Source organism: Ceratotherium simum, chromosome 39 (assembly GCF_057802395.1).
Source record: "Ceratotherium simum simum isolate JZ-2026a chromosome 39, ASM5780239v1, whole genome shotgun sequence".
Classification (NCBI taxonomy): domain Eukaryota; kingdom Metazoa; phylum Chordata; class Mammalia; order Perissodactyla; family Rhinocerotidae; genus Ceratotherium; species Ceratotherium simum.
Window position 1 is genome coordinate 14148702 of NC_141938.1, and position 26344 is coordinate 14175045.

Here is a 26344-nt window from a genome sequence, read left to right on the forward strand (position 1 = left end):
TTTAGGAACAAAATTTATTCCAATTTAAAACAATTCATTTCAGGAGAAAGATATGAAAAGTCGATTTCCATCAGGTGTCTCTGGATTAAGGGGTCAGGGCCCCGACGCGCTGAGGGAGCCCGCCGTCCACCCGCCCGGACGGGGCAGCCTCGGCCCGGAGGCCGGCATCGAGCTGACGGCGCCCGGCCCCCCGCACGCACGATACATGCATTTCCAATGACAAAAGGTTTAAAAACAGCATTTTTATATAATTTTTTTTTAAATAGGTTGAGGGTTGAATCGTCTGAAATCAGGACTGTGTCATATACAAGGATGACTGGGCAACGTCGGCCCCGCGGGGGGGCCTTGGCACTGGGACGTCTCTCCGGGGGACCCAGGCGCCCGGGGTCTCGGCTCTGCTTCTGCGGGGAGACGGGGCCTGGCGGGGGAGGTGGGGGCCGGAGCTCGGAGAAGTCATGGAGGGGAAGTTCACGGGGTGGGAGACACAGAAACCCACCGCCTCACCCGCCAAGCAAGGGAGGGGCAGAGACCTCCGCCCGGCTGGCACCGGCACAGAACTGTCGCAGCCCCCCGGCCTGGGGGAGGCCCTGCCCTCCTCCTGGGGTGGGGCCAGGCCCGAGGGGGTCCTGGAGGCCCGGGCGGGGCGGTGGGCGCTCCAGCCAGGCTTTGGCTCTGCGATGCTTGGCACGATGCCCCGTCTCCAGGAAGCGTTAATACTTGGGGTGTCCTCCCCCCCAGCCCAGGGGCTCACGCCACCCCCGAGAGCCCCATCCAGTTCCCTTCTTGTGATCCGGGCCCTCCAGAGGCGCGAGGACCCCGCGGGCCCCGGCCGGCAGCACCATCTGCTCCCCCACTGCGGGCGCGCCCTGGGGCGACGGCACGAAACGGCACCGAAAGGACCCTCTCGGTAGAGACGCCCAAGGGAAACGGGGTGAGAGGCTGGGTCCCCGCACGCCCTGCCCCCACGGGGCTGATCGCCAGGAACGCAGCCGCCCCCATCGCCACCAGGCCCCCCTTTCTGCAGCAGACACAGCAGGCCGGTGGCCCCGCGTGTCCAGCCCCGAGAGGAGGACGCAGGGTGGGCGCACGGAGCGGGCGTCGGGGCTGACCGCTGAGCTGTTTCTCGGATTTGCTGCCGGCGCGGACACCAATGTCGTGGGCGCGTCCAAGGCAACGCCGGCAGCCCGTTCCCCTTATGTTTGTGCAAAAAAACAAAACCCACATACAAACGACGACACTGTAGTGCTCAGTCCACAGAGACGCAGAGCCGCCTCCGCCCCAGGAACGGCCCCTGGCCCCGTCCTCGGCCCTCCGGGGGCGGCCCCGCGGCTCTGGCTCAGTGCATGGCCGCGGCCGTGGCCAGGCCCGGGGGCCGCCCGGGGCCGAGGTGCCAGCCGCCGGGCACAGTGCGCGCGTGCGGCCCCGGGGACTCGGGGACAGCGGTCAGCCGGAGCCCACGCGCCCACCTCTCTCTCCGCCTCCTGGGGACAGACCTGAGAATATTCTGAAAACGTCCCCACCCGCCCTCACTCTGCCCACGTTGGTCACAAAACCGAACAAAAGCCACCCCCACGCCGAGGGGGCCTCCTCCCGGCTCCCCGGCCGGGACCCCCGGGTGCGCCCGGACGGCAGCCGGCTGCGGGGCGCAGACAGGGCCCGGGAGCCCCGCCCGGCCCTGGGGACACAGCCCCGAGAGCCCGAGGCCCCCGGGCTCCCCGGGGCGGCGGGGACAGTGGGGCGGGCCCGCGTCTCCTCCGCCGCGGGACCGCCCACACTTTTTGTTTTTTCCTCAAAAAAAAAAAAAAGTCAGGCACTTCCCAGGGTGGGCAGCAGGGGGCGCCGCCCAGCCCGCTTCTCGGAGTCCAGTGGGCCGGAGCCGGCGCGGGCGGGGGGAGTCAATAACTTAACCGAGGAGGGAGAGTCACCGTGTCCACGCGTCCACGTGTCCGGGAGGAGGAGGGCGCGGGAGGGGCCCTGGGGCCGCAGGGCGCCGGGCGTCTCGTCTCCGCGCCTCTCCGTTTCCTTTTTTTTTCCTTTTCCTTTTTTTTTTTTTTTTTTTAGAAAAAAGCGAGCCACCAGTCAAGGCCAGAAAAAGGCGGCCTCGCCGCTGACAAAGGTGAGAAGGTGCAGAAGGGTGTGGAAGGAACGACGGAGGTCCCCTGACAGCTGTGAGATCAGAACCGCTGGTTATAAGGACGAGGAGAAGCGCGCGGGGCGGGCGGGGTCACACCAGGTTGTACTCCTTCAGGTTCAGCTGCAGGATCGTGTCCTTCACGGCGGCGAAGACGAAGCGGATGTTCTCCGTGTCGGTGGCGCACGTGAAGTGCGAGTAGATGATCTTGTCGCTGTCGGGGTTCAGGTCCACGAACATCCTCAGGATGAACTCGCGGGCGGCCTGCGCGTCCCGCTGCGGCCCTGGGGAGGGGGCGCGTCAGCCGGCGGGGCTCGCAGGGACAGCCCCCACCGCCTCCCGTGGGGGGCGCGCACGGGGTCCGCCCAGGGTCCGCCCCGCCCACTGGCCCGTCTCACCGGCTCAGCCAGAGACCCACGCGGCCGGGGTCCACTGGGACCTGCTGCTCATGTGGACGCTCCCACCACCCCCACACTGGAGCCGACCTTCGTTCTGGGCCTCACGTCACCCCACTGCGTTCACGCAGCACCCCAAACAGCCACATCCCAACACGGCCCGCGCCCACATGCACACTCGTACCCACACACACACCCCATGCACGCCCAGGTACACACACACGCGCCCGGCCGAGCCAGGCTCCTCCACACCCGCCCCTGCGGCTCCCTCCCGCCCAGCCGCTCCCGCTCAGCCCCCACCTGGGGAGTCCGTCGGTCCTGCTGGGAGGCCCCGCGGCCTGGGAGCCCACACTCCCACCCCCAGCCCCACTTCGCCCTCAGACCGGGTGGGCAGTGCCCACAGGCAGCACCCTCCTAGGAGACGTCACGCGGAGGCTCCCGGCCCGACCACCCTGTCCCCCGTCCCCCTGCTCCTCCAAGGGCCTGGGCAGGCGGGGGTCTGCGCCTGAGCTGTTTCCCATAGGAGCTCAGGCTGATCCGGGGAGGGGTCAGGACGGTGGTCCCGGGGCCCCCTTCACTCCCAGGGCCTCGCTCCTCCCCGCCCGGCCACTGAGCCCCCACGGGCTCCTCGCTCAGCCGTGGGCACAGAGGGCAGGCTGCCCAGTGGGGACCGGGAGCCAGTGTCCCGGCTCATCCCTCCTGCTGCCAAGTGCCGACCCCAGGGCGCCCCCTGGAGGACGGCGCTCCCCTGGGGGCACGCGGGCCTTTCCGCCCGTCAAAGGCGCGGGGAGCGGCGGCGGGGGCAGCGAGGCGGCAGCGCAGGGCCCGGGAAGCCTCCGCACGCGGGCCACAGACACACCCTCCTCCCCGCCGGCCCGACCGCACACGAGGACGCCGAGGCCCAGAGACGGTGAGCGCCGCGCCAGAGGCGCCCAGCGCTCCGCCCTCCCCAGCAGGGAGCACGGGGCAGAGCGGGTGCCGCCCGCCCCACGGGGACACGGGGGCCCCGGCGCTCGGGCCGGCTCACCGTCGAACTCGGGGAAGTAGTCCACCAGGTGGGAGTGCAGGATCTTGTCCTCCAGCAGGTCCTTCTTGTTGAGGAAGAGGATGACCGACGAGTTCTGGAACCAGGGGTACGTGATGATGGTCCGGAAGAGCGCCTTGCTCTCCTCCATGCGGTTCTGCGGGGCACGGCTCTGAGTGACGCGGCCCCGCCGCCGGGCCCCCTCCCCCCAGGGCCCCGTCCCCACAGGGCCCCCTCCCCCCAGGGCCCCCGTCCCCACAGGGCCCCCTCCCCACAAGGTCCCTCCCCCCAGGGCCCCCCTCCCCACAGGGCCCCCTTGAGGACAGGGCTCCTCCCCCCAGGGCCCCCCTCCCCACAGGGCCCCCGGCGGAGCGCGGGCCTCACCTCGTTGTCCGACTCCACCAGGACTTGGTCGTACTCGCTGAGGGCCACGAGGAACATGATGGACGTCACGTTCTCGAAGCAGTGGATCCACTTCCTCCGCTCCGACCTCTGTCCGCCCACGTCCACCATCCTGCAGGGGACGGGGCCGCGGGGCTCAGGGCCGAGGCTGCGACGGCCCTGCCCCCCTCCGATATGCCGCTCCCACCCATGGGAGCCCCAGGAGCCCCCGTGTCTGCACGAGCGGAGGGACGGCCCGCCCCGAGAGCGGCCCCCACCTGCTCTGCAGGGAGCCCTGAGTCCAAGGAGCCCAGGGGAACCGGCGCTGGCGGCGGCTGTGATGTGCGCACCCCAGTGGGACCTGAGATGGGCCCACCCTCGGACCCCACGTCCCGCATCCAGAAACCCCCCTCCCCTCGCTGGGCAACGCGCAGCAGCGTCTCTAAAGCCCAGACGCTGTCTCGGTGTCCCCACAGCGACACCCAGATAAACGGAGGGACATTCGGGCAGCGGACACGCCTCAGGCACCGCAAGGGGACGCTGCAGAGCGGAAACGCTCGTCCCCTCACTGGGCTCAAGTTCTCCGTCCAGCCTGAGAAATACTGACAGGCACAGACACAGGCGGGGACCACGGGGGACAGGGTCAGTTATGGGGGCTCTTTCTACTCGTGAATTTCCTAAGTTTTCTATAATAAGGGAAGATGCTCTGTTTTTAAAGAGGAAGACAAAGGCGGTAGGAGGGCAGCTCTCAGGCCACCAACCCCAGCCCCGAGGCGGTGGGGGTCCCTGCGCTGGGCCCCGTCTGCAGTCTGCAGCTCTGCGGGGACGGCCGGGCTCGGACAGACACGGGCGGGACGCGGGCCACCCTGGGCACGCCGGCAGAGGGGTTCCGCCTGGCGGGGTGCTTGCAGGGGAGACAGCAGGCCCAGGTGGACGGCGGACATGCCAAGGTGACCGTGAAGGGACAGGAGGGTGGTGACCTGGTGCTTGGACGCCAGGCCCAGCCGGCAGCGGCGGCAAGTGTGGGCAACACCAGCGGGGCCACAGCCTCTGGAGCACGAGCTCCCCAGGACAGGGCGGGACCCAGGCCCAGGGGGCAGGCCTCCACACCAGGCCCCCCATTTGGGACCAGGCTCACGTCCTCACACGTTGGGGCAATCGCGCCATCGGTCAATGCCGGCCGGGCTCCGACTGGGGCCGGGCCACGAGCTCCGTGCCAGGGCCGCCGGCCTGCCTTCTAGGAGCACACAACCGGACGGGCTCAGCTGGACGAGGGGCGGCTGGACGAGGGACACTGGCGGCAGAGGGACGGGGGCCACGGTGCAGTTCAGGCCCCCAGTGAGAGCACAGCAGGGCCGGGCGAGGCGGGGAGAGGCCTCCGGGAGGAGGTGACACACCCGCCTGAGCTGGGGCGGGAGAGGGGACAGGCGTCCAGGGCAGAGGACACAGCAGGGGCGGCTGTACAGAGGGCAGGGTGAGGCCGCGTGAGGGGACTCCGGGACTCGAGGGCGGGGGCAGCGCCCGTGTGAAACCCCAGCCTCTGCTGCGGCCTCAGCTCTGACCCCTGAGGTCACGACCCCATCAAGAACCCGATTACAAAGAAAAAAAACCCAAACCCTGACTCTCACCAGAGAGATGTGCCGTCAGGCCCGTGCAGGGCGGATGCCCACGACCCTGCTCGAGACCCCAGGGAGCCCCCAAGGGCTCCCCACAGAGGCCCCAACGGGGCAGAGAGGGCGGGGTCCCTGGGCGGGTGGGTCTCAGGCCAGGGCACCTCAAGGGCAACCCAGCAGACTCCCTGAACCCCCGCTGGGGCCGGCGCCTCAAGGCCGCAGGGCAGAACACCATGGCCAGCGGCCACTGGCCCGGCTGACCCCCTCTGTAGGACCCCCTGCCCGGTCCCCACCCCCCTCCATGATGGCGGCCCCCTGGGACCATGTGCAATTACAGTGAGGGAGGGGTCATGGCTGGGAGACAGGCCCCCACCAGGGACTGTGCCTCGGAGCACAGGGCCAAACAGTGTCCCCCAAATTCAGTCCCCTCGGACCAAGACCTGCTCTGGAAGCAGGGTGGGTGCAGATGTAACTGGCTGAGATGAGGTTACACTGGGTGGGGGGCCCTAGTCCAGTGACCAGTGGCTTTACAAGCAGAGGGAAATCTGGCCACACACACACAGGCAGAGATGGGGTGATGCGTCTACAAGCCAGGGGACGCCACAGATGGCCAGCGACCCCCAGGAGCTGGACGAGACCGGGCACACACTCCCCCTCACGGCCTCAAGGGAGCCAGCCCTGCCCACAGCTCGACCTTGGCCTGTGGCCTCCAGAACCGGGAGAGGATAAACGTCTGTGGTTTGAGCCGCCCGTCTGTGGTCATCTGTCGTGGCCACCCCCAGAGACACACACTTGGCGGCTCTGGACAAGCTGTGGCCTTGCTGAGTGGCCGGGCCCGCGTCCTCAGGGACAGCACCCAGTCCCCTCTGGCTGCAGGATCCACCAGGACTGGGCCCCCACGGAGAACTGCTCTGTTCTGCCAATGTGCCTCAAGCCACAGGGGCCCCGGGGCCACATCGGCCAGGACCCGCCCGTCACCTGGCTCTACACGGGGCCCCGAGGGCCTTCAGGTTCCCCCCGCCACCCCACAGCACCCCTCCCCTGGCTGGAACTCCAGACCACCCCCACCCACCCCGCACCAGCATCCTCCCTCGCCTGCAGCCCCATCTCGGGGGCCCCACCCGAAGGCCCCGACTCCGCGGGGGTCACACCCCCTCATGGCCCACCACCCTGACACCTGATGACAGTCACTATTCACAGATCTCCTCTCCCTCATGGGTAGGAAGCTCCCGAGAGCAAAGACCAGGGTCCAATGAGCCTTTCGCGGCCCCACAGTGGGGCTCAGGGTCTGGGGGACCAACACCCCCTCCCCCGCGCTCGCAGAGCCCCGGGCCGCCCCGACGCCACCCAGGGGGCGGGGCCTGGTACCTGAAGATGATGTTCTCCAGGTCGAAGGGGTACTCGATGATGCCGGTGGTGGGCACGCGCACGCGCAGCACGTCCTGCTGGCTGGGCAGGTAGCCCAGGGTGGCGATGCGGTCCACGTCCGTCAGGTAGCTGCCACAGGGGACAGGTGCGCTCAGCCAGCTGCCGGGGCCACCCCGGCCACCACTGGCCCCCCTCGGCCCGGCACCGTGCCTCAATAGCGGGGGCTGACACGGCCTAGCACCCTCGGGACAGGACAAGACACTGGGGCGCCGCGGAGCCTCCCCACTCCCGACCTGGCAGGAGGGAGCCGGTCACTCGCTGGGTCTCACTGGACAGAAGTGACGCCGAGCAGGGATGCTGGGCGGCACAGAGGCCTCCCTAACAGAGCCGCCCGAGGACGGCGCTTGGGACAAAGGGACCTGGGCTGGGGCCTCCAGAGAGGCTGTGGGCCAGGGGGACCTCTCAGAAACAGCTCTCTAGTTGAGAACAGCTGCGGATTCACGGACAAGTCGCAGAGACGCCAGAGAAAATTCCAGCACCCAGCCCGCTCCCCAGCGTGAGCATCTCCAGGCCCCTAGCACCCTGTCACTGCATTCCTGCGGGTAATAACAGAGCCCACCCTCTCCCAGGCTCCCCGGTCTCCCCGCTGGGCCCCGGCCACCCCACTCACTACTTGGCGGAGTCCGAAAGCTGGTACTCGCGCCTGCGGTCGTAGCACTCCTGGATGCCAGGGTCGTTCCACAGCGTCTTGATGGCGTTCACGTACCGGTGCTCAAAGGTCGTCACCTTCTCCACGTCCACCTCCCGGATCAGCAGCGCGTTGGCCTGCGAGGCGGGAGGGGGGGCTGTGGGCTCGCCGGGGGCCTGGCCACACGGGCACCCCAGGACACGGCCGCGCACCAGCGCCCAGCCACCAGAGTGGGAGCCATCGACTCCAGTCCCGCGTGAACACGTGGCAGAAAGAAGTGAGGGCAACCAGCAGTGACTGTCCCTCAGCGCGGGGTCCCCAAAGCAGAACCCTCAGTGTTGGAGGGGCTGCTCTGGGCAGCTCTGGCAGGTGGGGATTGGAGACGACTACGCAGACACACCTGCTGCTCTGTTTAACAAGTGAGCCCGGCAAAGCCCCGAGGAGGAGATTCCGGCCTCCAGACAGGACAGGGAACAGCCACCACGGCCAGCAGTGCCCGGGCCCCCACTCACGGCGACGGACCTGAGTCCCGGGAGCTGCTGTGACACGTGGGACTTGTCATTTGGTCTCTGCCCCAGCACCTGGCACAGGGCTCCCCAACCCTTGGAATCTCTGAAGTGACAGAGTTGTCTCGTATGCGAATAAGATGACTGGGGCTGGGGGCTCCTGAGCAGCCTGGAGACCGGGCTGGTGGCAGGGGGACCAACCACGGGCGGGGAGGGGCTGGACGGTGACTTAATGGCAATGGCCCATGGCTTAATCAGCCCCCACGGGCCAGCAGCTCCAGCAGACCCCGCACGTGTGGCCCCACAGCCAGGCCGGCAGGGACCCCAACCCAATGCCGGGCCCTGTAGGGGCCCCAATCATCTGTGAATTGGGGGAAAAGGAGGAAGACACCAATCAGAGCCATATCAGAAATGGGGCTGATCGACCTTCCTCAGCCTTGAACTAAATGATTAGTTTAAACCGTATTTGGATAAACATGGACTCCATGCCACATGTTAGCCCGAGGCAAACTTCTGGGTGTACGAGAGGCCCCCAAAAACAGATTTACAGAAACAAAGCCAAGGGAGGCACCAGCGAGAGCCCCTGGTGCACAGCCGGTGGAACACTGCTGGGGCGAGCAGGCTGGCGGATCCTCCAAAGGGCAGACTGCAGTCACCACGAGGCCCTGCATCTACATGCCCAGAGCATGAGAACAGGTGTGCAAACACCTGCACACGGATGTCACAGCAGCATGATTCACAAGCGCCAAAAAACGGAAACCACCAGATATCTGTCAATAGATGATGGATCCACACAACCTGTCCCTCCACACACTGGAATATGACGCAGCCATGAAGAGGAGTGAGGCCCTGACACAGCCACACCGTGGATGGACCTTGAACACACGATGCTCAGTGAGAGAACCAGACACAGAAGGACACACAGTGTGTGATTCCATTGATGTGAAATGTCCAGAACAGGCAGATCCGCAGACAGAAAGTGGGTTTGTGGTCATCAGGGGCTGGGGAGGGGATGGGGAGTGACTGCTCATGGCGACAGGGTTTCCTTTTAGGGTGATGGAATGTTCTGGAACTAGATAGTGGTGATGGTTGCACAACTCTGTGAATGTACTAAAAACCAGTGAATTGCATACTTTCAATGGGTGAATTGTATGGTGTGTGAATTTTATCTCAATAAAGCTGTTACTAAAGAAAACGGGAGGGAAGTACCCCCCCACAGGGTCACCCAGAGGTCAGAAACACGGTGTGGCCCTCCAGGGGGCCGGAACCAGGAGGGAGCCCGCACTGCCCACCCCTGGGGCGGCTAGCCAGCCCGGCTTCCCCGTCTGGAGAATGGGGGAGCTAACAGCTACCTGGCAGGGAAGTGGGGGGCTCGACCGGGCACACCCAGCACAGGCCAGTCGGTGCTCCAGAAGGCAGGTCCGTGATGGGGACGCAGGCCATCAGAGGGCCCCCCACGAGCAGCGCTCCCCACGCAGGGCCCCACGCTCACGTCCAGGCCACCCCTGGCCCAGGGCGGCCCCCCGCGACGGCCCGGGCCTTACCTTGTTCTGCTCGTACTTGTAGAGGATCTTCAGGGTCTCCATGGCGCGGATCATGGCCTGCATGGCGGTGAAGATGTTCTGGTAGACCAGCTTGGTGAAGCCCCGCTTGTCCTCCTCCGAGTAGCCCGCCCCGTGGATGATGCGCATCTGCTTGATGAACGTGCTTTTCCCGCTCTCGCCCGTGCCTGCGGGACCGGGGCAGCGAGATGAGGGCAGGGCCGGGACCCGCCTCACGGCACCCCCTCACCCGCCCCCGCCTCACGGTCCCCGCCTCACCCGCCCCACCCCACAGACAGGAGCCCAGCTCGGGGACACACTCCTGGCCCCGGGTGGCTCATCGGCCCTCGGCAGGGGTGTAGACAGCCACCCTGCGAAGCACATCCCTGCCTTTACCTCCCTCCTCCTCCCACGCGCCCCGTCTCACACGAGAGGAAACTGAGGCTCAGAGAGAGGAAGGACGGCGTCTGTGGGACCCCCAAGCGTCCCACCCCGTCACAGTGACAGAAGCTGAGTTGGTCTGAAGGCAACAGGGGCCGCACACGAGGAGACGGAGCCCGAGAGGCTGTCTCTCTCCCCAGGTGCCGCCACCTCCTTCAGAGTCGGGCCACGAGTCCCCTCTCCTGTGGCCTTCACTCAGAGCTCTCCCACGTGCCCCACAGGGACACCCGAGTCTGACCCGGCCACCTCTCCCCTGACCTCGGCCGCTCCTCTGCTACGAGATCTGCCAGAACATTCTCCTTTGGGGCAAGAGTTTGGCATGTGCAGCGAAGGCCACGCGGTTCAAGGGCCAAATCGAGTGGCAGGGCACCGTATCACCACCCCAACAGTCCCCAAAGGCTCCTCCTCATTAGCCCCGAGCTTGTAACCCCCCCAACATCAGCCACCCGGCAGCTGAGCGCCCCCAGCTCCGCCCAGCGTGACCACAGTGCTCAGACAACTCCAAGCCCCGTGTCCCGTCCACCCAGCGGCCCCCCGGCTCCCCGTCCTGGCACCCGCTCTCTCCTCTCCAGCCACCAGCCCGGCGCACGCACGTGACTAAGCCCCGCAGTGTCTCATTTCTTCCTCCATAAGCGTGAGGGAACGCGGCAGCCGCGTGAGGGTCTTCTAGCCTCACCTCCTCTCAGAGGGGCGCATTGAGGCTCTGAGGATCAAAGGATAGGGCAGTCGGGCTGGAAAACCATCTGACAAGGGGCCACACGGCCGGCTGCGTCCTCATCTCAGCTCGAGATGAGCCCCCATTCTCAACATGTTCTGTGCGACCTGGGGTCCTCGGCGCCCCGATCCCGCACCAGCCCCACGCCAGCACCAACACTACCCCGGTCCCCCTCCTGCTGCAGCCTCTCACCGCCTGGTCAAGGGGGCTGCCGCCTCCCACCCCGCAAGCAGCAAACCTGTCTCCCCACTTCCATTCAGCCCCGCACAGGGGACAGCAATTGCAATGGTTTTTAGCGCGTCCACAAATCTCTGTCTCCTTTCGAGAGGTGGAACCTGAGTCCCCTCCCCGTGAGCATGTGCTGGACTCAGTGACAGAAAGATGGTGTGTCACTTCCGAGACGAGGTGATAAAAGCACTTTGGCTTCATCCTCGCTCTCTGGGACCACTCACTGGGGAGGGGTGGGGGCGGCCGCCATGCTGTGAGGAGGCCTAGGCGGCGCTGTGGAGAGGCCCACGTGGCGAGGAGCTGAGGCCTCCCCCCAGCAGCCACACGAGGGAGCCACCTTGGAAGCAGCTCCTCCGGTCCCGGTCGAGCCTTCAGATGAGGCGGCCCCGGCAGACAGCTTGACTGCAACCTCATGGGAGACCCCACGCCAGGAGCACCCAGATTCCCGACCCTCAGAACCGTGTGAGAGAGAATAACCGTGCGTTGTTTTCAGCTGCTAAGTTCTGCAGTGACGTCACTACACAGCAAGACACAACTTCTAAATTCTAAGAATGCACTGCCTCACACCCCTATTTGATACTCCTCCACAGATGCCCACTCACGTACAAACTGAAGCCCCAGCGCCCCCTTTTGGAGACTCAGAACCCCCCAAACTCCCCCATCCCACTTCTCCAGGCTTATCTTCACCACTCTGTCTCTGAGTCAGCCCAGCATCTGCCACCTCCCCGCACGTGCCCAAGCTGCACCCTCCGTCCGCGGTGCCGTCTCACTCACGGCCACCTGTGACACGGCCTGCCACTCGGGCTGCAGCTCAGCTCCCCCCACAGCCTGCACCCCAGACACCCCTACTCTCTGTGGACACTGGGGACCGTCACTGCTGCTGGGTGGGGGTCTGTCCCCAGGTGTCTGTCCCCAGCCTCCCTGCCCAAGAGCTCCTGGAGAAGAAGCCAATTCTGTGTGCCCCACAGTGACCATAGTGTCCTGCGTCCGAGTCACTGACCACAGGCGCCTGAGCTCACCCGGGCAGACGTGAGTCAGACTCGAGGTGTCACGAAGCAGGGCCTTGGGGGCAGCCACCTCTCTCTACAACTCTGGCCGCCCGCCCCGGATCCTTCCCACAATAAATAGACATGACTCTGGCTCTGTTGTCAAGTGGTCACCACCCCTGCCATCCCTCACCCTCTCTACCTCACTTTGCTCACCTCTGCCAAAAATCTATGAAGCCAGCCACCCACTCCCACCAACCCACCCCAGTGCTGGGGGCAGGAGGGGGTGGGGGGCTGCATGGGGCCCCACTGCCCCCCAGGGGGATCCACACTGCTACCCCCTCACCACACGCTGCCACGAGGGGCGGACGGCATGCTAGGAACACAACTTCTAGGGCAGGTTCCCCTTGACGGGTCTACACGCCCCCCCCCCCAAACACCCCCACCCCGCAACCTGGCACTGTGACACCGGGGCTGGGTCACTCTCTCTGGGGCCATCCTGGGCACTGTGGGGGGCTGAGCAGCATCCATGGCCCCCACCCACTTGATGCCAGTGTGACAACCACAGATGTCCCCACACATCACCCAGTGTCCTCTGAGGCAGAACTGCCCTGGAGTTAGAACTCCTGTTTTTGACAAAACGCCATTACAAAGAGATAACTGCCCTACTGGTGCCTTTGGAAGGGTCTCTCATTAGAAACAGCCAAACAGGTGCACATATTCAAGCCCAACGCAGACGCAGACCCGCAGGTCCCACCCCGCCGGCCACAAGGTGGGCCTCGACTGCAGAATGGGGAGAGCGAGCCCGGGCTCTCACAAGCACGCTGGGAAGACCAAGAACGGGATGAACACTCAGGTCACCACCTGGTGAGAGGAACTAGTCTCACACTAGCTTTTTAAAAACAGAAACAAAAAAAAATAAAAAAAATAAAAAAAAAAAAAGGGCCGGCCCCGTGGCTTAGCGGTTAAGTGCGTGCGCTCCGATGCTGGCAGCCCGGGTTCGGATCCCGGGTGCGCACCAACGCACCGCTTCTCCGGCCATGCTGGTGCTGTGTCCCACATGCAGCAACTGGAAAGATGTGCAGCTATGACATACAACTATCTACTGGGGCTTTGGGGGAAAAATAAATAAAAAAAATAAATAAATAAAAAAATAAAAAAAAAGAGAGAAAATGACAACCAGCCCCCCATGGAGCTCTCGAGGCAGTGCAGGCACAGCGGGGGGGGGGGTGTCTCACACACACGTACACGCACACCTGCACACACACACTCACACATGTGCACGTATCTGCACATGTGCACACCCACACACGTACATGCACGCACACAGCCCGTGTCAATCAGCACAGGACACCGCGGCAGGCCCTAGGAGGGGACGGGAGGTGCAGGGGACATGTCCGCAGAGGGGCCCTGAACGCCGGGCCAGGGAGCAGCCTCACGATTGGCGAGAAGCCGGGCCAAAGGAGAACGGGGGGGCGGCCAGCAGACGGACAGAGACAGACGCCGGGACACTCCCCTAACACCGAGAGACAAGAAGCGGGACGCCGAGGAAGCCTGCAGGAGGGGCCGGTGATGTCGGGGGCCTGCAGGAGGCGCACAGCCGGGGTCACGTGGGTCCCCCCCCCCGCCCGTGGCAGAGTAGCCTCTGCAGAGACAGCAGCCGTGAGCGACCTCCAGAAGCAAAGACCCCACCATGTGCGGGGATGGGTGTGAGCTCACCTCTCTGTGGACCCTCCCACGACATCCCCGGGAGTCAGGTCAGCAGGCTGTACCCCTGAAACCTACACGTTCACGTTGACTAGAGCTCCACGGAGCCAGGGAGAAAATGCAGCACAGGCAATGCCCCTGGGGACAGCGGCCAACTGTCCCCGTCTGCCCGGGATGTGGGACGGTCGGTGACCCTGCCCAGGCGGCTGTCATCTTGCAGGCAGGACAAAGAAGGGAGGCGAGGAGGGGGCAGCTGCAGGAGGTGTGGCCCTGAGGGAGGTGCTTGTGTCGCCCGTGCTCCGGGCCAAGAGTGCCCAAGTGAGGCCTCCAGCGCCGGCTCCGGGGTCCAACCTCCAGGCCAGGGGCCTGCGTGCCCTCCGCCCTGGGACGGGCTGCCCAGGTGGCCTGCGAGGCGCTCGGCCACTGCCGGGCCCGGGAGGGAGGGAGGCCAGGCTCGGGGCACAGGGGCGGCCAAAGTAACCAGGCTGGTCTGTCAGCTGCCCGTGTCCTGGGCCATCTCAGCCACCTCTCGTCACGCGGCGCCTGGGAGCCGGGACACGGGCCCGCGGTGGAATCTCCAGCCCCGGGAACCCCCACACGCCCGACCCAATGTCCACCTGCCCGGAGGAGGCCTCGGGTACAGGCGCAGCTGGAAAGGGCTGACGCCCCGGGGCCTGGGCAGCTCCGCCCTCTGCACTCCCGCTGCTGCCCCGCTCGGGCTGGCCCTCAGCCTCCCGCCCGCAGCTCACCCTGCCGCCCTGGCCACACTCCCCGAGAGAGAGCTGGTTTCACAGCCTCTTCCGGCCCCAAAGCCTTCAACAGCCGCCCACCAGGGAGAAAAACAGGCCCCTCCTCCCGCAGGAACGGGTGAGACCCCGTGATCAGGCCTCGTTCCATCCACGTGGACCCCGCCCCATCCCCAACCACGCAGGGCGGGGCCGCCCGGACCCCTGAGCTCCGCAAACACCGGCCAGACACTGGCACGCAACCCAGGAGCAGCCTCACTCGTAACTGCGCCCTTCACCTGCGGACGGTCACGGACCGCGGCCCCCTCACCATGGAGCACTACTCAGTGATGGACGGGGGCCACGTACGGACCGCAGCGGCCCCGTGGCCTCCGGGAATTACGCCAAGGGGGGAAAATCCACCCCGGACGTTATTCGTCGCACGCTCCTGCTGCTGGAACGTTTCCGATGACGAGACTGCGGGGACGGAGGACAGACGGGGGCTGTTGTGGGCTGGCGGGTCGTGGGTCCCCGAGGTGCTGAAAACCTTCACCCTGAGGGTTGTGGTGGTGACGCCGTGGGGACGAGCGCACACCCGCCTCCCCGTGAGGAAGCCGGGCGGCTCCAGGTCCACGCCGTGGGCGGACCCCAAGTTCGTGTCCGAGGGCCCCCGGCCTGCCCACTGTTCGTTTCCAGAGGACGCGTATGGGCACCCACGGCTGTGCGCCAGCGCTGTGCACACTGCGACAGAGAAACCATCCCGTTGGGCCAACCCCCCAGCACGCCCGGGCCCCCGCAGGAACCCACCGCCAGGGCCCCCAGGGAGCACCGGGCCCCCAGCACTGCGCACATTTCTTCAGAAACCCTGATCCACCATGCTAGCTCCGTCATGCGCCCCCCCACGCGTCCCCCCCGCCGAGTCCCCAACGCCGGGCAGGCTGGACTTGACCAGTCATTTCTCCAAGAACAGGGAGCCCCTGGGGTCCAGCCCAGGGGTCGGAGGTCACGCCCCAGCCCAGGGCTCTGCACTTGGAAGGCGGGGCCCGGGGGGGCTCAGCTGGGGCAGAGCAGACCTGGGAGCCTGTGGGCCACCCTCTGGGCACGCTAGGTCGCGCCACCACCAGCAGGGGCCAGTGAGACCGCTGTCCCTGTGCGACCAAATGGAGGAGAGAAGGCCACGCAAGGCGGGAAGGCGCGTGCGAGGGAGGAGGCAGCGCCGGCCCCCGTCACTCTGGCTGGACCTGGAGCCGCAGATCAGGAGGACGACAGTCTGCGCCCCCAGCCTGCAGACACTCCGCCACCGTGGGAGAGAAAGGGCAGAACAGGAGACCGTGCGCATCCCATTGCTAGAAGACTCAGGTGCGCTGCGCAGAAATGTCGCACGCCCCGGGGCAGGCGGCCAAGACCTGGCGACGAGAACGTGAGTGCAGGAGTCCAGGGCCGGGGCCGGGGCTGCCGCCCGGCTGTCCCCAACTGTGGGATGTGGGCAGAGGCCTGGAACCCCGGGACGGCGGGGAGGCCCAGGCGAGACCGCCGGGATCCAGGCTCCTGGAACAGCCCGAAACCCAGCACAGAGCTCAAGCTGTGTCAACAGCGCCGAGATCAAAGACGGGGCGCCGACCTTACACGGGGACAGAGGAAACGCCAAACCCTCGTGCAGCTGAGGACGGCCATCACAGACCCCTCTCGCCCTACTCACTCATTCATTCATCCGTTCATTCATTCAGTGATACCACTCCCACCCACCTCCCTTTGGACAGGAAAGGGGACTGAGGCACAGAGAGGTTAAGTGGTTTCTCTGAGGTCACACAGCAGGTAACTGTTGGACCTCAACACACTTGGGTCTCCCGGCCTCACAACCACAGGTCTGCCTGCCCCCCCAGGACATCTGTCTCTCCTTGTTCTGCTACGACCGTCACTTGTCACTTGGGGAAGTGAGAAAAGGCAAGTGCCCTGGGGGAATGCTCCTCAGCCAGCGGCGGCCCCCAGAGAGAGAAGGACACCAGCGGGCGCCTCGCTGACAGGGACAGGAAGGAGGGTGAGAGCTCACTGCCCCGCGGGCGACGGGAAAGCCACGGGCGGCAACAGGACCGACCTCCGGACTCATCACACCACCTTATCTCCACGCCGGGCCAAAGTCGGCGGGGCTGGCACAGGGCCGGCGTCCCCTGCCCGGGCCCCCAGGTGCCAACACCAACTGCCCCTCGGCCGGGCCACACCGCCTGCCACGACTTTGAGGGTCGGGGCGTGTCCTTCACCCACCACGTGTTTTCTGAGCCCCCACTTTGTCCCACACGCTGGTCTTGCTGCAGCCCCTCCTGAGCGCCCGAGGGTCGGGGGGACCTGGTGTGAGCCCCTAGTCCTGCACAGCCCCGCTGTCCAACCCAGTTGGGGTGCGTGGGCAGCACCCTGGCCTGGGGATCGAGGACGGACCCCCGCCTGCCCAGCTCACAGATACCTCCGTGGAGGCTCGGATGAGGGGACACGCGGGCAGAGACAGGGGCGGGGGGCTCAGAGTCCAGACGTGCCTCCCATTCAAACTCCGGCCCCACGGGCCTCCCTGAGGGTCTGACCTGTCACCTCTGGTCCCTTTCAGCTCTATGCCCCGACTGAGGTCCCCGAGCAAACCGACAGGCCGGCTGCAGGGGCAGCATCCACCAGGCCTGGCCGGAGCTGCTCCTGACGGTGCTAACAGTGCGCCCACCGCGCACGGCACCCTCCAGGCGCTGGGGGTCGGAGAAGGTACCGAGATGGCCGAACCTCTGAAGGCCCAGCTCCGGAAACCCCACTCAGCGGCCGAGGGACACGCGAGCCAGCGAAGACAGTGTGGTCGAATAAAAAGAATCACACAGACGGCGGTCCCCAGCTTGACATCCATCACCCCACTAACCCTCGCACTGACCGCAGAAAGTCAGCATGATTGCTCCCATTTCCCAGAAGAGAAAACCGAGGCTCCGCAGTCACGCGGGGACAGAAACCCCACTCCAGCTCTTTCCAGCACTCTCCAGCTGGTCCTCGTATGGACACCCACCTCCCAGGGCTGTTCTGCGGCTTTTCAATGGGAACGTATGCAAAGCGTCCAGTAGGAACAAAACACAAAACAGCTCCTTCAGCTTGCTGAGGGCCTACTGTGTGCCAAGCGCGTGGCTGGCATCATCACATTCAATCCCACGACAAAGCTGCAGGGCAGGGGCATCGTCCCCACTCGACAGATGAGGAAATTGAGGCCGGGACACCCGGCCTGGCCCGCCACCATCTCACCCCCGAGCCAGCACACGCCTCACCACTGGGGAGCCCACCCGGTCCGCCTACAGGAGGCCTTGGGAGGGAGGCGGCTGCGAGCTGGCGCCTGGAAGCCCTGTGTGTCCACACGTCAGAGCCCAGGGCCCAGGGCCCAGGGCAGGGGGCAGTGGGGCCCGCCTAAGCAGGCAGCCTCGCGCCCAGGCGAGCTGTGAGGACGCCAGGTTCCTCCCGCCCCACGTCCCCAGGGGAACCGAATTCAGGTGGCAAATCAGAGTCACTCAGCAAACCTTTCTGAGGCCTGCACGGCGCTGTGCCACGGCTGGGCCATGGGGGCCGAGGACCCCGAGGCGGGGGGGGGGGGGAGTGACGGGGGCACAGTGAGCCCGCGGACCCCCACCCCAGGAACTACGAATATCGGCAAGTGGCTGCACTAACTCCCCAAGCCAGCCAGCCTGGGTCTGGGATCCCGGTTCTGCGAGCAGCTTGAGTTCCACCAAGAAATACAGGGGTGCTCCCCAAGCCCGTGGAGATGCCCTAATCTTGTCGCTGCTCAGAGACCCCAAACTAGTGGTCCGCCGAGCCTTACTGTCCTCAAAGCACGGGCCGCAGGAAAGGAGCGCCCGTGGGGGACCTGAGACGGAGAGCTCCTCCTGACCGCGGTCCACTCTGCCCACCCGCTCGGCTCAGAGTCCCAGCCCCGACCCGCCCAGCCCGGCTCGGACTTTGCACCCAGCGCCCTCCGGGACAGAGCGGGGACAGCGGGCTGGGCGCCCCTCCTGCTGTGGCTCTTGTCTGGGCTCCATCTGGTACATGCCCACTGCTCCAGCTCCCGGCCAGGAGCAGCGAGGCCCGCAGACGCACCCGCGGGGCTGCACGGGGAAGGCTCGCCCACGAAAATCAGAAACTGAAACCTTCTGTGGTTACAAATCGGAGCAGAGCACTTCCTCAGGCCTGGCCGCAGCGGCCAGCACGCTCGGCACCACGCACGGGGAAGGGGAGAGCCCGAACGCACCACCACCCTCTGCGCACACGGATGCAGAGCCTGGTGACACAGCCGGCGAGGTCCCCCGCGACACTCACTGTCCCTCGTGGGGAGTCCTTCCAGGGGCCCGGCCCCACAGGCCCCATGACAAGGGAACAGAGTCCTCCAGGTCCAGGCAGGGACACCGAGGGAGGGGCAGCCTTCCAGAGACAGCGCCCCAAGAAAGCAGACCATTGGGCAGAATAATTTAATGCAGCTTAAACTTAACACACACAAGACACGTCCGGGGGGTCTCAGTCCTTCCACAGCCCCAGGGTCATCGGGGGTGGACGAGGGGCTACCCCAGGGCACTACCTGCTCTCCCGGTCCGCAGGGGACGAGGCACGGCCACGCCGCCAGGAGCTGGTGGCCGTGCTCTGCGCCTCCAAGCGCTGGGAGGCGCGCCCTTCCCGCGGGGCCACCACACCCCATGCCAGATTCCGGGCGGGCTCTGGGGGCCAGCGCAGGCCCGACAGGAAGCCCTCAGAGCTGACTGCCCTGCTTTATTTAGAAATCCCGGAACACTGGGCCTCCAGGCACAGGCTTCCCAGGGAAGCTTCCATGTCCCAGTGGGAAACCTGCCCGAAGGGACAGATGAGGGGCCTCCCTGGCTGGTTTCTAGCAAGCGGGTTTCTAGCAAGCGACAGCAAGTCGACTGCAAAGGCGATCACCGGAGGCAGAAGCCAGCCGGGACCACACCCCAAGAGCTCCTGACCGGCCTGCGGCCCCCGGGCCCAGGAGAACGATGCTGGGTTCTCAGGACCGCAGGGCCCGGGGCGGCCGGGGCGCAGATGCTGCACGGACAGGGTTCCCCCACGATTTCCTACCAGACGTCCGCTAACAAGGCCGCAGCCCGGACTCCCGGGCCAATAAAACTGCGCACGTGTGCCACACACATTCGTGTATGTACTGAGCGTGCACAGACGCACACACGGTGGCTTCAGATGGAACCCACAAAACTATTTGCCTTTTAAACATTCACCAAACACGTGACAAAACCATTGACGCTGATTACACTCCAGCTCTGTGACACACGCTGATCTTGTGTGCTACCATGAGGGGTTCTCAAACAGGGGTGATCCCGCCCCCAGGGGACACTGGGCCACGTCTGGGGACATTGTGGTTGCCACACTGGGGGTGCTCCTGGCATCGAGTGGGTGGGGCCAGGGATGCGGCTCCACAGCCCACAGCACGGCCCTGGACCTCGGCCCGGCATTTACAGCTGGTCCTCCTCGTCATAAACCTTCACCTTGGCCCCGTGAGCTCCCATCATCCTCTTTCTCTCTGCCCCCCTGTGCCCAGGACTCGGCGTCCCGAGACAGGTGCACGATGCCCTGTCGTGCAGGCCAGTGGGGGGAGGGCTGGGTGTTCTCTGGGGTCCCACGGCAGGGGTGGGGGGACTGCAGACACTGGGGCTCCTGCAGCCAAGCCGGTGACCTGTGTTCTTGAACCCCACGACCATCTGCAGCCTGGGTACCCTCAGGACAGGCAGTGGGGCCGTCTGGGGGCTCACAGAGCCCCCAGGCAAGGCTGTCTGGTAACATCACCAAGATGCTGGTGATGTCTAAACCCCCCTCCCAAAATAAAGTCTGCTCGCGCTGCCAAAGCCAGCAGTGCCACCCTGTCCGCCAGAGCGCCACTTGGAGCCCGCCGCAAGTTCCCTCCAAGCGTTACGGTTACTCCCTGCCTGTCTTTCCTGGAAAGGTAGCCTGTTATAGGGCATTTAGGTAAATCGGAACATATGTTTGAAAAAGAAAAAAAAACGGGGAAGGTGTTTCATCAAAGTGGGGGTCCAGGGGGTGGGTCCCTGCAGGCGGGAGAAGCAATGCATGCCTGCCACCCCCCAAAAGAGCCAACGCCCCTCAGCCCCCATCAGGCTCGGCACCCCTAAACCCTGCGCTGTTCTTGGGGTGCGCCCTCCGTGACAGCTCCCTCCCATGGGGCCCCAGGGCCCACGGGAGCTATGCCTGAGCGGGGAGCAAGCATTCCCTCCCTTCCCCGCAGCCCAGGACCGGCGGAGCTCAGGAAGGGCCGCGAGGGTTGCTGTTTTGTAAACGACCTTCGTGCCTTTGACAGCAGAGCTGAGTCCTTCAGCAGCCCTTATTTGGGGTGACAACACCGTGCCCACAGCTGGGCCGCCTCGCTGCCTGCAACAGCAACAGGTGTGCCTGGGGAGATGCAGACGCGGACAGGGATCTTCTCCGGGAGAGGGAGGGGGAGCCGGAGACCCAGCTCCCACCCAGACGTGGGAAAGGGGATGAGGAAAGTGCTGAATGCCGGTGAAGGCCCCTCCAGGGTCCACCCGCCCCGGCCTCTGGCTACAACAGAAACCCGAGACTAGACGAAAGGTTGTCTTCTCCCCCACGGGTGTACCCCACTCCACCCCACTTGGGAGGACGGGGGAGGGAGGCAGGGGAGCGGCCTGAGGGAACGGGCTGGAGGGGGCCAGGCCTGGCGTGCAGGGCACAGGGCTCCACCTGGTGGGAAGAGCCGAGACGGGAGCCCAGGAGGCGAGGGGCACGTCTTGTGGATTACAGCCCAAAGGTCTGGCCCTAGGTTGATGCTGCAGGCAGTGAGGGGGGACACTCAGTGGGGTGGGGACAGGGGGCCAGCCCTGTGTGGGGAGGGGGTCGCACCATGAGAAGGGCAGCAGGCAGACCCTCCAGGGTTCTGGAGGCCTGACCCAGACAGAAGCAGGAGCTGGCCCTGCAGGGATCAGAGACCAGGCAGCAGAGGCAGGAACTGACCCTGGCGGGTTCTGGGGGCCCCGCCTGGACAGCAGAGGCTGGGGCTGGCCCTGAAGAAACCTGGGGCCCGACATAGTCAACAGAGGCAGGCCTGACCCTGCAGGGATTGTGGCCCTGCTGCAGACAGCACAGGCATAGGCTGACCCCAAGGGTCCGGGGCACCAACGTGCACAGCAGAGGCAGGGCTGACCTGAAGGAACCTAGGGCCTGCTGTGGACAGCACAGGCAGGGGCCAACCCTGAGGCCCAGGGCCCGCTCTAGACAGCTCAGGCACAGGCTGTGGACAGCACAGGCGGGGTCGGGCTGCGGTGGACAGCACGGCTCAGGACTGCAAGGCCCCAAGGCCCACCGTGGACAGCACGGGCAGGGATGGGGGGGGCCCCTCAGTGTCCAGCACAGGCACAGAGCATGTCCAGCACCGGCGGGGATCCGCCACCCGTGTCCAGCACAGACAGAGATCGGCACCCCGTGTCCAGCACAGACAAGGATCGGCCCCCCACGTCCAGCACAGACTGGGATCAGGACTCCATGTCCAGCCAGGATGGGGACCGCGGCCCCCCATGTCCCGGCCGGGCAGGGACCGGCCCCCCGTGTCCAGCACGGACAGGGATCGGCCCCCCGTGTCCAGCACAGACTGGGATCAGGACTCCGTGTCCAGCCCGGACGGGGACCGGCCCCCCCGTGTCCAGCCCGGACGGGGACCGCGGCCCACCGTGTCCAGCACAGACAGGGATCGGCCCCCCGTGTCCAGCACGGACAGGGATCGGCCCCCCGTGTCCAGCCGCGGCCCACCGTGTCCAGCCCGGACACGGGGGGATCGGCCCCCCGTGTCCAGCACAGACTGGGATCAGGACTCCGTGTCCAGCCCGGACAGGGACCGGCCCCCCGTGTCCAGCCCGGGCAGGGACCGCGGCCCCCCGTGTCCAGCACAGACAGGGATCGGCCCCCCGTGTCCAGCACAGACTGGGATCAGGACTCCGTGTCCAGCCCGGACAGGGACCGGCCCCCCGTGTCCAGCCCGGATGGGGACCGCGGCCCACCGTGTCCAGCACAGACTGGGATCAGGACTCCGTGTCCAGCACGGACAGGGACCGGCCCCCCGTGTCCAGCCCGGACGGGGACCGCGGCCCACCGTGTCCAGCACAGACAGGGATCGGCCCCCGTGTCCAGCCCGGACGGGGACCGCGGCCCACCGTGTCCAGCACAGACAGGGATCGGCGCCCCGTGTCCAGCCCGGATGGGGACCGGCCCCGAGCCCGCCGCCCGCAGGCCCGGCCACTCACCGAGCAGCAGCAGCTTGAGCTCGCGCCGGGCGTCGCGCTTGTCCCGCCGCAGCTGCTTCTCGATCTCGGCGTTGATGCGCTTGGACTCCTTCACCTCGTCGCTCAGGCAACACGCCATCATGGACTCCAGAGTCATCGTCCCGGCCCCGGCCCCGGCCGCCCGGCCGCCCCCCACCCGCCGCCCACCCTGCCCTCTGCCCGCCTGGCCTCGGCGCTCGGCCCCCGGGCCGGCCGGTGCGCTCGGCCGCCTGCGAGCGCCGGTCCGCTCGGCCGCGCTGTCCGCCCGGCCGCCCTCCGCCCGCGCCGCCGCCGCCGCCGCCGCCAACCGCAGCCGCCGCGACCGAGCGACAGCGCCGCACAACCTAACCCGCGCGCGGACGGCGCCGACAGGCGGGCGGCGCGGCCAATGGGAGGGCGGTGGCGCGCGCGCCGCCGCGGGGCGGGACCAGCGGCGGGTGGGCGGGGCGTCGGCGGGCGGGGCGGGGCGGGGCGAGCGGGCGCGCCCGCGGGTTAGGTTGCGCCGACGTGGGCAGGGGGACGCGCGGCCCGGAGCCGGGCGGGGCCGCCCGGGATTGTGGGAATGTGGCGGACTCGGCCTGCCGGCTCGGCTGCGCTCGGCTCCGCTCGGCCCGGGAGCGAGAGGCGCGGACCCGGCCGCGGCGGTCGCGGGGCTGGGGGACCCCGTTCCCACGCGGGACACTGGGGGACCAGCCCTCACGGTCTCCCGGCCGGAAACGAGCCTTCCCCTCGTCCGTTCTTGGAACAAGCATTAATGGAAGGCCTCCTGTATACCAGGCCCGGGCCGGGATTAATGCAGCGCCTGCTATGTGCCACGTATTGAGCAAGCATTAATGGAATGCCTCCTGCATACCAGGCATGGGCCAGCTTTTAAGGCAGTACCTACTGTATAACAGGCATGGACGAAGCATTAATGCAGCACCCGCTGTATACCAGGCAGGAAGCAAACATTAGTAGAATGCCTACTGTAAACCAGGCATGGGCCAGGCATTACTGCGGCACCTGCTGTATTCCAGGCAGAGAACAAGCATTAATGTAAGGCTTGTTATATACCAGACAGGGCTAAAGCGTTAATGCAGCACCTGCTGTATACTAGGCACGGACCAAGCATTAATGCAATGCCTGCTGTATATCAGACAGGGCAAAAGCATCGTGGAGTGCCTACTGTAAACCAGGCACGGACACAGGCATTAGAGCAGTGCCTGCTATAGGCCAGGCAGAGAGCAAGCATTAATGAAGAGCCTACTGTATACAAAGCCCTGCTTTTGGACCTTTAAACCAACCCTCCTACTCGATTAAATTTATCGGAACGTAGCCATGCCCGCTCATTTCCGTGTGGAGCTTAGCTGGCAAGGGCAGAGCGGAGTAACTGTGGACTACCCTACAATATGCTATCTGGCCTCTCATAGAAAGACCTAGAACGAGGCCCAGACACACAGGAGGTGCTCAATCAATGCATTTGGAATGATGGAAAAAGAATAAAAGAGCTTGGAGTGTTCCTGGTGCCGGAAACCCACTCCACGGAGGAGGAAACCGAGTCCCCCTCTGCGGCGCCTCTCCCAGCCGTGACCCGGCGGGACCCCCACCTCCCCTCCCCGCCCGGCCCTGCCCAGGTCCCGTCCCTGCACCTTGACACGCCACAGCCTCCTGTCTCGAGATACGGGGCGAGGGGGTCAAAGTCTGCGTTTATTGGCTGATGGCAAATGTGGGGAGGTTGGCTCCTTGGACCTGTCACCTGGGGGCTTCCGTGCTCACCTCGGCGGGTGGCGCAGCCGGGGCTCCTGGGCTCCCCCATGAACAGACAGAAGCCCATTGTGCAAAGAACCCACAGCCAGGGAGACTGAACAGAACCACTGTCACTCGGGCCCCGGCTCAAACGTCCCCTCCCCAGGGGGAAGGTCAGGCCAGCGCCCCCACCCCGTCACCACCGGCTGGACTTCCCCCACGGCCCTTTCCAGGGCTGGAAATCATCTTCTTTATGTATCTCTTCACTCGTTTACCCGTAATATAAGGTGTCTTTGTCTGTCTTGATCACTGCCATATCTAGAACTGGGCCTGTACACAGTAGGTGCTCAATAAATCTTGAAGGAAAGGGTGGATTTGTTATTGCAAATGTTGTTTGCGGTCCATATCAACCAGCAGACTGTGGGCAGTGACCGTGCGTGTCTCGGTCACCAAGGGGTCCCCCACGTCCAGCAGGGAGACTTGGGCCTCTTCCCTCCTCCGGCAACGCTCCTGCGTGCCGGGTGCCACACCAGAGGGTGACGAGTGGAATCGTTCTTTCGTGTGTGTGAGGGCCACGTGTGCGGGGAACTTCGTCCATCTCGTCCTCTGCGGTGTCTCTGGGACCTAAACCAGCACCCGGCATACAGCAGGTGCTCAATAAGTGTTTGTGAAATCAATGAAGGAACCGGGCTCTTTTTCTGCAGGTAAAAACCTCACTGTACTTCCTTCCCTTCTCTGCTCCTGTCCCGTGACGCCGTCACCACCTCCTTGCACAGGACTTAACCCTCAGGACGGAATCTCCTTTCTGCTGCTTGCTCTGGCGTGGACTGTGGGCGGGCGACTTAACTTCCCCGGGCCTGTTTCCCCATCTGTAAAGTGGGCATCGTATCAGTTCTTTTACCTTGAGCTGTTGTAAATCGCCAAGAAGAAGGTTCTTGTGATGTACACAGTAGAAGCCTAATGTTTGCTTAAATATTTAAACACAAGGGGATGGTGGTAGATAACCTCCAGGACGGCCCCCAGCAAGCCCCGCTGTCTGGTATCCACGGCCTCGTGTAATTCACCCCCTGCCTAGGGTGTGGGTTGAATTTAGTGATCCACTTCTAACAAATAGAATATGACGATGTGGCTTCAGAGGCTGGGTTATAAGGTGTCTTGGGCTCCCATCTTGGACTCCGTCTCACTCGCTCCTAGAGCCCAGCCGCTCTGGAAAGGAGTCTAGGCTATCCCGCTGGAGGAGCCCTGAGGCCTCCCGCCAACAGCCACTCAAGGGAGCCAGCTTGGAAGCAGTTCCTCCGTCCCCAGTCGAGCTTTCAGATGAGGCAGCCCCCGCGGACAGCTGGACCGTGACCTCATCTGAGACCCCGAGCCAGAACCACTTGGTTACATTGCTCCCAAATTCCCAACCCTTGGAAACTGCGTGAGAGAACGAATGTTTATTGTTTTAAGGCATCAAGTTGGGGGGCGATTTGTTACGCAGAAATCGATCACAAATACATGCCGCCGAGAAAAATGGGAGTGATGTCACACAAGACCTGTGCGCAAATGTCCACAGAGGCTTTATTTGTAACCTCCCAAACTGGAAACGTCCACCAACCGGCGAGCGGATGAGCAAATTGTGGTCCATCCCTATGCTGGAATATTACTCAGCCATGAAAAAGGAAAAACACACACCAACATGAATGAGCCTTAGATGACTTGTGTTGAGTGAAAGGAGGATGTGCTCTGTGATTCCATTTGTAGAACATTCTGGAAAATGCCAACCGTGGAAATCCATGGTGACCGAAAGTAGCTTGCTGGTCGCCTGGGGATGGGGGTGGGGGTGGGGAGAGGAACAAGGAAACTTTCGATTGTGCCA

The 26344-nt window shown here is 65.1% G+C and overlaps 1 protein-coding gene across 1 annotated transcript; it reads right to left on the minus strand.

The window, feature by feature from the left end:
* GNA11 (G protein subunit alpha 11) lies at positions 1-22898 on the minus strand. Its single transcript, XM_087425762.1, has 7 exons — positions 22744-22898; positions 9651-9835; positions 7583-7737; positions 6913-7041; positions 3935-4064; positions 3554-3707; positions 1-2415 (listed from the first exon to the last, which is right to left on the minus strand). Exons 1-7 carry the CDS (start codon positions 22877-22879, stop codon positions 2225-2227), a joined length of 1080 nt encoding a protein of 359 aa, XP_087281888.1. The 5' UTR covers positions 22880-22898; the 3' UTR covers positions 1-2224.
* Positions 22899-26344: the final 3446 nt, after the last annotated feature.

Excerpts from the sequence above, each read along its gene's own strand:
- GNA11 (XM_087425762.1), bottom strand. The coding sequence starts at position 22,879 with ATGACTCTGGAGTCCATGATGGCGTGTTGCCTGAGCGACGAGGTGAAG. Across the intron at positions 7,042-7,582 it reads CTTTCGGACTCCGCCAAGTA|CTACCTGACGGACGTGGACC; the intron begins GTGAGTGGGGTG and ends CCCCTGTGGCAG. Across the intron at positions 4,065-6,912 it reads CTGGAGAACATCATCTTCAG|GATGGTGGACGTGGGCGGAC; the intron begins GTACCAGGCCCC and ends CGTCCCCTGCAG.